Source organism: Cuculus canorus, chromosome Z, assembly GCF_017976375.1.
Source record: "Cuculus canorus isolate bCucCan1 chromosome Z, bCucCan1.pri, whole genome shotgun sequence".
NCBI lineage: Eukaryota > Metazoa > Chordata > Aves > Cuculiformes > Cuculidae > Cuculus > Cuculus canorus.
In genome coordinates this window covers 57,028,324-57,041,594 of record NC_071441.1, presented here as the reverse complement: position 1 = coordinate 57,041,594, position 13,271 = coordinate 57,028,324, and the positions used below count along the sequence as shown (strand labels likewise).

At 38.3% G+C, this 13,271-nt stretch overlaps 1 protein-coding gene across 2 annotated transcripts in view; it reads left to right on the top strand.

Moving 5' to 3' along the window:
• The window catches only part of SLF1 (SMC5-SMC6 complex localization factor 1), a 50,701-nt gene that overhangs the window by 3,310 nt on the left and 34,120 nt on the right, over positions 1 to 13,271 (top strand). Inside the window, exons 4-7 of one of the 2 annotated variants that reach the window (XM_054055206.1) lie at positions 888 to 1,131; positions 3,358 to 3,520; positions 7,494 to 7,625; positions 9,071 to 9,124. In XM_054055206.1, the coding sequence (XP_053911181.1) occupies positions 888 to 1,131; positions 3,358 to 3,520; positions 7,494 to 7,625; positions 9,071 to 9,124 (593 nt within the window). Of the gene's footprint in view, positions 1 to 871; positions 1,132 to 3,357; positions 3,521 to 7,493; positions 7,626 to 9,070; positions 9,125 to 13,271 lie in introns of both variants that reach the window. The other variant, XM_054055207.1, reaches the window with a different exon arrangement.

Genomic DNA, 13,271 nt, shown 5'->3' with positions numbered 1-13,271 from the left:
AGTCCGAAGTTTACTGGTACCTATGCTAGGTTACATAGAAGTTCCATCTGCGCTCTTGTATGGTTACGTTTTTCCAGTCAACACCGCTGTTCTGTGAAACCAATTAGGTTCATACAATTCAAGTCTATTTCTCTTGCAGTATCTTCTGTAGGCAGTGTTTCAATACAGGAGCAGGGTACTAACCGCAGCTCTTGACCTGAACCTGTAAGAAGAGAGAGAGACGGAGAAAAAGGGGAAGATCGTTACTTACAGTATCAAAAGAGTACATGCAGAAGATGAAAGAGGAGAGGCGGAGGAGGTGGAGCCAAAGGATGAGAGAAAAGGATGTGAAAAGAAGAAACGGGGAAGACAAAAGTCTAAAACCATATTCCCCTAGTACTGATATTCACTGCATTCACAGTGCAAGTAACATTAAGAGTATATAAAAGAAGCAGCTTGCCTGCCACAACCTTCATTCCTCTTTAATCGTTGGCAGTGAAATGTATCTTCAGTTTACTGAGTTTTAGTACATTTATAAAAGTGTCAGATGCTATTAAAAACAAAGGGATAAGCGAGGCTCTGTGGAAGTCATAGGAAAACAATCTGGGAAGCCGGAAGATTCCATTTGCAGGTTTTTGAGGAGATAGACAAGTATTTGTCCCAAGAAGCATAAGACGCTTAAAAGAAAACAAAGTGTTCGTTTCTAGTGGCATTCTGAGATTAGATTTCTGATCCTAAAGTGTGAAGAAAAGAATTGTTGTAGGAAGAAGTTTTTAAAATGGTACTTAGAATTCCAACTTTTATTCGCACGAGAAAGGTTGAAGTTAATTTTACATTAGATCTTAAGTTGATTGCCATTTGTCTGAACAAAAAAATCTTTTGTGGTTGACAGTTCATGTGCTTTTTAGGGAAATGGATACTAACTAAGGAGTACATAATTGATAGTGCCGAAAGTGGTAGATGGCTTGATGAAACGACGTATGAATGGGGATATGAAATTGAAAAAGACACCCATTATTCACCTCAAATGCAATCTGCACCTAAAAGATGGCGCGAAGAACTGAAACACTCTTATGCTCCAGGCGCCTTCCACAGATGGAACGTCATCCTCCCTGTGAAGGAAGGCGATAAGCGAATGGCATCTATTAGAAGGTAGAAGAGCATGTCTTAAAGCTTAAATAATGAATGATGGGAAACCTCTTGTATGGTTGAACCCATCTTTGTTCTTCTATCCCATTATTCAGTCCATAACAACCTCCGGCTCTTCAAACTCTGACTTATTTCTTCATTAATATACTTGATACTTTTTGTCATAAAATTAACTTTAACATAACTTTAACAGCTTGTCTTGCTTTCTTTTACTGTAGTGTCATAAACAACACATGTTCTGTTGCGTTCTCATCCTAAGTAAACTGCTAGCAGAAACTTTCTTCATGAGGCAAGAAATATAGGCTTGCGTTTTTTATGAGTAGTGGTTTATTTTATGAATGTTACATGGAAAAGGTAGCAGCACAGGATACATTATTTCCCTTGGATGGGTGCTCTGGGCCAGCTGTGAAATGTGTCCTACAGTTCTGGGCCACATTGTGATGGTTTTTTTGTGTCACATCTATGCAAGGGCTTCTTGTAGCTCTGAAGACCTGATCTGTACTGTAACAGGTGTGTCTGATACGATGTAAACACATGTAGTTTGGAAGGGATAGGATGAAAGCATAAAGGAAAAGCAGAGAAAAAGGAACACAACTAAAGTGCAGGAATTCTGGGACTACTAGGTTGGTTTTTTTTTTTATTCATAGAATCTTGGAATGGTTTGGGTTGGAAGGGACCTTAAAGATCATCCAGTTCCAACCCTCTACGGATTTGGACTCCATTCTTCTTACACATTTGGATTTCATGGTTTAAATACTACATTGCATCCTAAACAGAGCATGTTGAGTAATGTTTGCTTCAGGTACCGTAAAAGCAAACCACCCCCACCCCCGATACGATTTATAACTTCAGTGAATTCAGTGCAGGAGCAGGTACTGCCCTATTCTCCTCCTCTATTGAAATCTCAGTTAGTTAGGAGCTCTCCTCGGGTCTGGGCATGCCAGGGATGTGCAGGCAAGCAGAGAAGTTGATTTTGTGGTTGACAGTGGGACAGAGCTGTATGCTGCCTTACAGAACATCTCTCTTTGCAGTTCATAAAGATGAAGTGAGGTGTAGCTGAAGTAACCATCTCCTGATTTGCCAACATTATAATTGTGCCATTCTCTTGCCTAAGCAGAAAGATTTACTGTGTGATGTCTTGCAGAAAGATGTGCTTATCCTGCTACACTAGTGAAAATTGATGCTTCTTTTTCCATAAAAAATGCTTATGCAGAGTTCATGATAACACTGTTGAAATGCTGTCTTGCTGAACTCTCTGTTTGCAGTAGAAATAACTTTTAACAGGAGCTACAGACAGGTTGAACAGGCAGTTTTGTGGAAGAAATCTCTTTTTTCCTGTTTCCCATACACCAACATGGGGATCGTTTTACTTAGTCAGAAAACTGAGAAACAGATATTTTTTGTCTACAGCAATTACTGGTTTCTGTTGTGAATACTTTGGAGAAAGCTTGATTTTTCGCTAATATTTACAACACCCTGTCTTTTTCCCCCCTTTCTATGCTTTTCCTGTCTTTTGTGCCTAGCTGTTGGAGGGGCAAGTGTGTGAGAACAGCATCCTTTTCTTTTTACATACCCAGAAAAAAGGTGTATCTAGCATGCCAAGAGACCTTATTTCTTCTACCATTTTATTGTGGTCTATCGTCTTTTCTGAAAGACGGATTGGTAGCTGCAGTACAACTGCCCTTGAAATTGCCCCTGAAGAAATTCTTAATGTAATGGTGTCCCAAAGACAAACAGATCTATTTTCTGTGTATTATATTGGAGAGCACCAAATGCTGTGGATGACTCCAAAATTAAGTCAGAAAGTGTACCTGCATAATGAAAATATCGTTACAGTTCAGAGAAGCAGCATTCCATTTTTGGCAACCTACTTAATTTATTGCAAAACATTGAAAGACTGTCATCATTGAGGGGGACATAATTTATTGCATTATAGCTGCTATTGCCAAGTTTGATCTTTGAAAAGTGTGCAGGTAAAGCACATGTGGGAGATGTACATTGATTATAGTTAACCACATTGCATTGTGAAGAGAAGGATGTCTTGCTGAGTGGGCTCTTTCCTTTTGTGAAGGCTATTAGGCATCTCTTTAACGTCCTATTGAAAGTTGGGCAGTGTCATAAATCTAGAACCCTTGTAGTTGCATGATTGTAGTTTGTGAATCATAATGTTGCTTTGGGCAGTATTAATATAATGCAGTAAATACATCTTTCTGAATATATTTTTTTTAGAGTTCTTCAAGCTGGAAAGGCAACCATATGTTCTTCTCAAAATGCAGAGCACAATATAACCCATATATTCATCAGTGACGAAATTTTTCCTATGCAAAACAGAAAATGTCTCTCCAAACCTCAATACTACCCTTTGCAATATCTAGGAGATTACCTTTTTGAGGTAAGTAAATTAAAGAACATATCTAAAATTAGCACCACTATGAGACAGATCAGCATGCCGAGAGGACTTGTTGGGATTGTCTCGTATACCAACAGTTTATATACTGTAATGCTTCTCCTTTTGCAGAACTCTCATCCATGAGGTCAGAAATGACTGCATTTCAAAAAACGTTAGAGTCCGTACCACTCAAATCACATGATGCTCATATCTGCAAAAATGACTAGATTCAACTTTGTCTCTACCCGTGTTAGAAAACCTGTCACCATTCATGACAAAACTTTTTTACTGTTCAAAGGCGTTAAGTTCTTGAGAATGCAAGCTCGGTATTTATTGGTTGGTTGAAGAGGGTTCTTCAGGGTCCCTGCAGTAGTTTTCTTCTGTTGACTAAAGTAGAAAATGAGACAATATGTCATCAGATCCAATAACACCTAAGGGCCTTGGTGGACCTTATTTGCAGAGAGAAACCACACTAGAAGTCATCATTCTAGAGAGACAGAGGTTTTTGTTGAAGTGGCTAAGTCAGATGAAGCAGCCAGTGCAATATCAAATGGTTCAGAGCCCTAAGTTTACTATTCTGCTCCAAAACTGGATCTTTTGAAGTTAAACTAGCAATGATTCCAAAGACTGAGCAAAGTGAGAAAAGCGGATTGTTTCTCTTTCATCTTTGCACCTGCTATGAGGGGACAGGTCACTGTTCAGTGAATTTTCTTGTATATACAGAATTTGCTAGAGCTAGAATTTATTCTTACCATTTCCTAAGCGAGAGAGAAGCTTCATGTTTCGTGGCTGTTTGCTTACCAGGTGCACTACTCATTATTGACTATCGGCCAAGAAGGCAAATAGCATCTTTGCTTGTATCAGAAACAGCGTGGCCAGCAGGACCAGAGAAGTCGTTGTGCCCCTGTACTGAACAGTGGTGAGGCTGCAACTTCGATCCTGGGTTCGTTTTTGGGCCCCTCAGTACAAGAAAGTCATAGAGGTCCTGGTGCATGTCCAGAGAAGGGCAATGGAGCTGGTGAAGAGGGTGGAGAACAAGTCTTATGAGGAACAGCTGAGGGAACTGGGGCTGTTTAGCCAAGAGAAGAGGAGACTGAGGAGAAACCTTATTGTCTACAGCTACTTGATAGGACGTTGTAGAGAGGTGGGTGTTGCTCTCTTCACCCAAATGATAGGTCATAGGATGAGAGGGAATGGCCACAAGTTGTGCCAGGGCAGGTTCATATTGGGCATTAGGAAAAACTTCTTCACTGAAAGGGTTCTCAAGCACTGGCAGAAGCTGCCCATGGAAGCGATTGAGTCACCATCCCTGGAGGTGTTTAAAAGATGGGCAGATGAGGTGCTTAGGGATATGATTTAGCAGTGGACAGGTACAGTGGAATTGATGTTCTCAAAGGTCTTTTCCAGCCTAGCAATTCTATGACTCTATTCTGTGACTGAGGTGCTCTGTTCAGAACTCTTAAGGATTGTGACCTGAGGCTACTCAAAGGACTCGGGAGACTCTCTTAGTGTGGTGATTCTTCAGACTGGGATGATTTTAGTCAGCTGCTGATTGGAAACACTACCTTTGAAAGCAAGTAGGGTCAAAAGCTGTGCTTGTTACTGGAAATAACCTACTTCATTTGAAAATCCTTTGGATTCTTCAAATCAAAGAATATACTTTACTCTTCCTGTTTTAATGAGCAGTAAATCTGCTAACAAAAGGTAAGAAGAGAGTTGAAAGGCCTTGATGCATACCAACACGGGATCTCAGCCTAGTGCTTGCTCTCTTAATGAAACTTGTTGCGGGAGACTTTCTCTATTACACCTTTCAGCTAAGATAGACATTTACATTGAATAGAGGAATGAGTGTCAAGGTTTTATGACTACTTCACCTTTTATTGATCTCTATGAGAATCAAGTGTTTCTTGCTGTGCACCCTGTATTCCTCCCAGATGTGGTAGCAAGTTCCCGTCTCAACCAGTCCATTATCTTGCACATATCTATTTTTCTTCAATTTCATTAAAGTAACTCACCTTGGAGGCTGAGAGAGCATTAGCTTTCTATTTAAATGCATCTAAAGAACTCAGAAAACTGCCGGAACGCCTGGTCTTAAAAGGAAAAGAATAAAACATAGGCTATCAAATCACAACACTTGTCCACCTATACTAGGCTTTATCAAAGAATGTTATGGACGTGCTCTTTTCTCTCCCTTGTGGAAGTATTTGGCATATTATTCATTAGAACATTCCGACTTTGTAAAGCTGTAGTCCTGCTCTTTTGACTATTCCTTGTAGCAAAAATAAACACCCAGATACATGTTCAGATGCTGAATTCAGCAAAGCAGTATTTTCATTTTTTCCAGTGTGGAGCTGCACTGACATTGTCTATTTTTGCTGTGATTTTTTTTTGAGCTAGTCTTTGCTTCGTCTTTATCTGTTTTTATAATCTCAACTTCGTATTTCTAGTGTTGCAATACTCTGGGATTGTCATTAATGACTTGATCCTACAATGTGTCAAATTTATCAGTTCAAGGGAGCCAGTCTCATACTTTAATTTAAACAGAGACTTTAAATGCTTTATTGGATGAACACTGGAATTCATCAAGTTTTGCCAAAGTGGTACCATAAATTGTTTGTATCTAAGTGTTCTTATAAGCATGTTGAAAATAATGTGCAGATGGTGCCACAAGAAGTAAAGACTAGATAGTGCAGAGTTCAGCAACTGCTGGCTCATCAAAGCTGTTCAGAGCTTTTTTCTAGTTACCAAAAGTACTCAAGTCTCTTCTGTAATATGCAACAAGCTCAGTACTTACAATATTGTTACTCACATGCCAAATACTTTTGGCTCAAATTATGCTTTTAAGGGAGAAAAATCTGTAAAAAGGAAACCTGTGCAGAGGTTTAAACTTTATCTGAAAAACGTTAAGTGTAAACAGTTCATGGCTTGCATCTTATTATTGCATGCTTTAGTGTGGATTTTTGCCTACTGTTATTTCCCGTGTTTCCCATACTTGATTCATCCACTAGCTGTAGGTGTTTGAATTAGAAGGCACGCTACCTCCAGGCTTCCCCACCTGATCCTAATAAAAGCTGGCCATTAGCGCTCTAATGAAGAGGAACGCTTCATTTGAATCGCCTTTCTTAGCGCTTTTAGCTGCAGGGGGAGGCTGGGTTTGTAGTTACGTGTGAATTTGTTTAAAACAAAGGTGGTGCTTTATTCTGTTTATCTTTGATCAAAAGCATACATTGAAACGTACTGAAATGTGTCATTCTCATATCCTGAAGTAACTTTTAATTTTTTGTTGTTATTCTTTACTGACAAAAAATTTCTTGTGGCTTTGCTGAGAGTTTTCAGTGTGGGCTGGCAACCAGTTTGAGAAATACTTTCTGATTCCCTGTACTGAAGAAATAGGTTGAAACAATAGGTGATGTTAGAGTATGAATTAATTAAAAAAACTCACCTTTTAAATTTTTAAATTGCTAGTTTCATTCAGGCTTATGGGCAAGAGCTGAAAAGGTTTCATTGTAGGGACCTCCATAAAGTTAATGTATGATCATAGGCAAAGTGATGAAAAAATGTCTTAAAAAAATCCTTACTGCATTTTTGATTAATTGAAAAAGTGTGGGCTTTGGTTTTAGGTTTCCTGAAAGTTCACAGAAGAATCCATTATGGAAACACAGCTCCAGTTCCAGCCACAGGGAGTGGTTCAGAGTTAAAGTCAGCTAGGAACAACAGTTATGGGGAAGCTTGCATTGATAATTCCAACACTATAGCTTCCAACTACATCAGTGGTTTGTTTCCAAACCACCAGCTTTTTACCTGGGACTTAACATAGACCCCTGAATAGTTACATAAGCTTGTGTATGAACACAAGGGCTTGCAATAGATTGTATAGAAAGACTTAGCACTTATAGAAGGACTTGGCACATTAATGCTTTAAAACAGCTTTTGCTTTAAAACTAAAGAGAAGAGGTTTTTTTTTTGCTCTGCACAGAATGAAATACGAAATACTGAAAATATCCAGATGAACTGTTTCTCTGCTGCACAACAAATGGACAAAATCATGTCTGGCGTGCAGCGTGGTGAAATGAAAAATGCTATCATAAAACATATGTATTTTGCTGTGGTAAGTAACCATCAGTTGATGCTTTCCTAGCATAAAATGTAAAACGTGTATTATTTAATTTATTTTTCACTATAATGCTGAGCCAATAAAGTCGATTTTTTAGCATCTTTTGTAACAGTAATAATGCCTTTTAAATTGCAGTGTTTAATAAACCCATATCTAGTGCACCTAACATTAGATAAAACAGAATTTAATAGTGGTAATTGGAAGGCATGGGTGTGTGGAAGACAGCATGGGACACTTGAAATCTTGGTGTAATATATGTGATAGGTAGTAGCTCATGTTCAACAAAATGCCATTGGATTATAGTCTTTCTGTGGATTTCCTGTTATCTAGCTGAATCAGGCTAACACATTTCTAAAATAAGCCATGTCCTAGAGCAAGTATTTTGTTGATTCATTTGAGTGTTTTCTGTTAGAAGTAAAAAATGGAGCTAAATAGACTCCTTTGTTTTAATGTTGTCACACATATAATCCTGATAAATGTGCTACATTAGTAATTCAAAATATCATTTCATATCTATTAATTAATTGCTTTGAGTTAGCATATATTATTGCTCTAAGTTACAATGATGCAGTTGATGGTGTGAAGTATTTTTGTAGGACCTTGCTTACATAAAGCACTGCGTGATTTGTAACTGCAAAATCAGGTCCTCCGTGTCGTAATTTAGGTTCATAGCAGCAAAATAATTAGACTTCTTAAGTCTTCAGTGTTTAAACACAAGGTTAACAAATAGAAGACTCATTTTGCTCAAATCTATACATCTTCAAATACCATATCTTGTATCAGGGGCATTTTATGAAGGCTATACTCTCCAGACCTTTAAGATGTAAATGTCTTTGAGTTTTCATGTATACTATGCAGAGCAAGTGCACTTCTTATAGGATTATCTTTTCCTCAAACTGTTTTATGTAGTTAAGTGCAAATGGAGTAATCATAATCCTAAACACAATCTCTCCTAAAATACTTTATTTTGGTAAAATGTATTAGTACGATTGTAGCACTAGGCCATAACTAAATGTATCAATAATAGCAATGCATTTTACCACCTACTGCCATATCTTCACATTATAGGTAAATTGCAAAGAGAGTCCAAAATTTGCATTTTGCCATAGAAAAGCTGAAAAAATATTTTTTATTGGGTCTAAGTGGGCCAAATCTAGTAAAACTGTCTTTCTGCAGCAGCCACATAAACAAGAAATAGAGAATAACAGGAAAAAGGGGGGAGAAAATCTCCAATATTATTTTCGTCTTAAGTCGCTAATCCTCTGTTTCATAATTTTGCCATCCAAATATTAAAAAGAAAGCTATAAATAGACTGCTGTGTTGACTCTTTCACTTGAAATGTATTTAACAAAAGTTGCTACTTTTGGGGGTTTATGTAATATTTACTGAATATGTTTGTTTGTATGGAGTTTGCAGGTTGACTTTACCCTCTTTTACAGGCCGTTAAGCATGAGTGTGCTCAAAAAGACCAGCTGAGTAAATGCAATCCAGAGGTAAGGATTCTTACAAAGAAGGCGTGTTACATATATGGTATTTTATTATGGAATCAGGAAAACATAATTTCATTGTGAAACTTACTATCAAAGAAACATTTAAAAATATTTATGTTATCCAAAACTCTACTTAAACTATTTATCACCTAAAAGGTTGAACTGGGTGATCCCTCAGTCCCCTTACAGCCTGGCATTATATGATTAATGAAGAGTTAAAGAGCTTCACTGGGATACTGTTGAATTTTGTTTGTTCTTGCGAAGCTTTATTACAACCCCTTTATTCCAAATAAACTCTTTAATCCTGCTGGTTAGAACTTTACCTGTTAATGTTAAAAGAAAAGAAGCAAAGATACCTTAATGTGATTTAGAGCATCTTAAATTATTCAAGCACTATATTTGTGCTGTAGAGGGAAAATGTTCACAATGTTTTGCTGTGCTGACTTGTTTATGCTAGTCCCCTGGTAGGAGTAGAATTAGCTGAAGAAAGAGTAGTTGCTCTTACAGCATAGGCCTTAAACATCATCATGCGTATTTTGGAATGTACTGAAGCACAGATTTCAAGTAGAACACATTATGTTTTCTAGTCCTGTTTTCCTAATTACTCTGACATAACTTCTGTTTTGTACTCTTTAGTTAATTTCTCTTTCTTTTTTTTTCTCAGTAAGCCAAATATATGACAATAATCAAGTCAGCAACAGGATTTAAGTCTTTGTTATATCTTAAGTAAATAAATATTTCCAAAATTTTCCCTTTTGTATCCATAATGCTAATAATAAATCTTTAAATAATGTTAAAATATAACCTCTTAGTACTTACTAAGTGTTATATGTAGTAGGAATGAGCTACTGTACTTTATATGGTAACTTGTGTTATTTAAAAGGTGAAATTGGAAACACTTAAGGAATATCTATTAGCTTCCTGTATTTCTTGGTGGCTGAAGATTTATATCTTCATGAGCCGTACTGTATAAATAGTTACTTGATATATAACTGAGGTCCCAGTCTGACAAAATGAGCTCTCAGGCTTCACAGAAATCTCTTTTTATATGATTTCTTTCTATCGGCACAGTCAGGGAGTGAGGAGAAAATTATTTTTAAAAAATGAGCACTGAAATGCCTCTGTTGTTGTCCAATGGTACCATTAATGGTCAAAATGCTGTGTGCATTTCCATTACTGAACAGATTTGCATTGAAATTTAATGTTAATGTTTGGTTTATTGAGCTTATGGGGAAAATTGGTTTAGCTTTCTTAACAATTGTTATTTTGTACTCTTAATAGACATTTTTCTTGGGAAATTTTAAGGAACCTTAGTTTTAATTAAGATGTTTAAGAAATTTTAATTCCAATACTAAAATATAATTTAAAATTCTAATTCTAAAATTTAATTCTAATACAGTGTGATCTGCCACTGTCTTTTATTGCTTTGTGGAATACCCATTGCAAGCCTTTGCATCTGATGTGGACTTTTATAGGCAGTGCATTCATGCCTTTTATAAAGAGCTCCAATAGACACTTCCAATAATACTAGCGAAGTACATTGAAACCTTTGAAATAAATGAATAGATTAGAACTATATACTGTAGTATGTAGGAAGCACAGGGAGGACGAGGATCAGTTGGAGCGAGTCCAGAGGAGATCTCAAAGGTGTTCTGGGTGCTGGAGCACCTCTCGTGAGGACAGGCTGAGAGAGTTGAGGTTGTTCAGCCTGGAGAAGAGGAGGCTCCATGGAGTCGTTAGAGCAGCTTCCAGTACTGAAAGGGGCTCCAGATAAGCTGGGGAAGGGCTCTTGATCAGAGAGTGCAGGGGGAACAGTTTCCAACTGAAAGAGGAGAGATTTAGGTGAGATCTTGGGGACAAATGTTTTGCTGTGACAATGGAGAGGCCTGGGCACAGGTTGTCCAGAGAAGTGGGGCTGCCCCATCCCTGGAGGTGTTCAAGGTTGGGTTGGATGGGGCTTTGAGCCCCAAATCCAGTGGGAGGTGTCCCTGCCCATGGCAGGGCGTTGGAACTGGATGGGCTTTGAGGTCCCTTCCAGCCCACACCGTTCTGTGATTCTGTGATACACAGTCATCTCAGTTTGCATCTGTTATGAAGACTTGACATGGATAAGTATTCTGTTATCTGCCACCTTCAATGAAGTATATGTTTCTCTTTTGTCCCCATCACGACATATAAAACACAATTTATTGTCTGCAGACCTTCATTTTCAATTTATTCCTGCTCAAAGTTTTAATGGTGGTACCAGCAGTTCCTCACAAGAAACTGCCTCGCACTCTTCCCAAAACTGCTTGATTTCAGTGTGCTTTCCAAATAATGCATCAGTATTGCTGTTTCTTCAAGTACTAGAGTCTTCCAGAGGTACAACTTCCAGTTTTATGGAAAGACAAATGCTGGTACAAACACCAGATCACGAGTGGTAGCCTGCTTGTACATTCACAATGCAGTGAGACGTCTTCACACATCTTAAATGCAGGCAACAGAGCAGTTGTTCTTTGACTGCCATTAAAAAGTTTATGATTGATGTGCTGTTGTGTTTCGATGTGGTGTTGTGTTTCTGCAGTTTGTGTTTCGATGTGCTGTTTGCATATAATTAGCATTACAAAAGTATGAATGCAACTATTATTTCCGAAGGAAATAATGTGAAGATTTTAATAGTATGTGTATGAATGAGAAAATTGAAATAAATGTGAGTTGTGAACGCTAGATGCACAAAGACATAATTAAAAGAAAACTGGATAGATGAGCAGCTTTATTTATTGTTAATGTAACGCCATTAGGAATCCAAGAAATGAAATATTTGCAGAGAAACTACACGTCCAGTGCTAAGGTAGAGTTCATTCACTGAGACTTTAGCTCTGGTTTCACTGTGATTATAATTTCTTACAGAAGGTTTTTCAGGTTTGAGCTGAGCTCTTAATGATTTTAGTTTATTCCTAAAACATTTTTGGACATTATCTTTCTAATAGCAGTCTGCTTTGGTGACTTCAAAACCATAACTTGACTTAAAGTCTCTGTTAATTTAAATCTTAGAAATTGGTAGGATTTCTAGAGTAGCTTTATCTGATTTGTGTTAGGAACCAGATTTTTTAACAGAGATCATAAAGTCTGCAAGTTCTTAGGGACTGAAGTAATAATAAATTGATATAACAGTTTAACTCCCAGCAGTCTGGCCAGGGATCTTCCAGATTCTGCTTCTCTGTTGTGACTGCCTATCGCAGTTTCTTTGAATTTATCACAGCCTCAGGCATGATCAGGCAGAGGGAAGCTGTGTTTCAGTCAGTAATGTGATTGCAATTGGTTTGTGCATCTTAGCTTTAGGAAAGGGACAGCTCTCCATGGCCAACTCCCTGCAGGACAACTCTCCATGGAGCCACTCTACATGGCTTACTCTGCAGGAACAAGTCTACATGAGGAGTCCCACACACTGCGTTGGTTTTTTGCTCTCTTTTTTTTGAGTTGGTGGTGTTGCTTTCTTAAATTGAGAGACCTACGTGCACATTGTTCCACCATCCCAGCATCCTTCTCAGACCCAGGCAACCAGGAATGTGAGGAACCAGCAGTCCTTGCCACTGCATAGCGCTGTACCTGTGGAGAGTTGGCTGTGTAGAGGTGTCACTGGGAGTTGTCCTAGATGCATTAACTTTAGATTGAACCTTATCTAGAGGAAAGACATACATACCAGTGTAACTGAGATCATAAACAGCTCTTCTTTTACAGAATCATAGAATCATGGAATGGGTTGGTTTGGAAGGGATCTTAAAGCCCATCCAGTTCCAAACCCCCTGCCATGGGCAAGGACACCTCCCACTGGATCAGGGGATCAAGGCCCCACCCAGCCTGACCTTGGACACCTCCAGGGATGGGACAGCCACAACTTCCCTTTCGTATCATTAATCCATGGAAATAAACATTTGGGAAGCTGAGAGTACAGGGAATAACAGGGAAATTTCAGGGCAGATACAGTGTTTCACAAAAGCCGTTAGATCCTTCTATTTTGCAGAATCAAACCCTATAACCCAAAATGAGTTATAAAGCAGGTGTGTTTATTTCCCGCGCTGGGGTGCAAGGGGGTTCCTCCTAGCTTGCACACCGTATAGCTTAATAAGCAGCCACTTATAGTGTAAAGATATGCATAAGTATAAGCGCC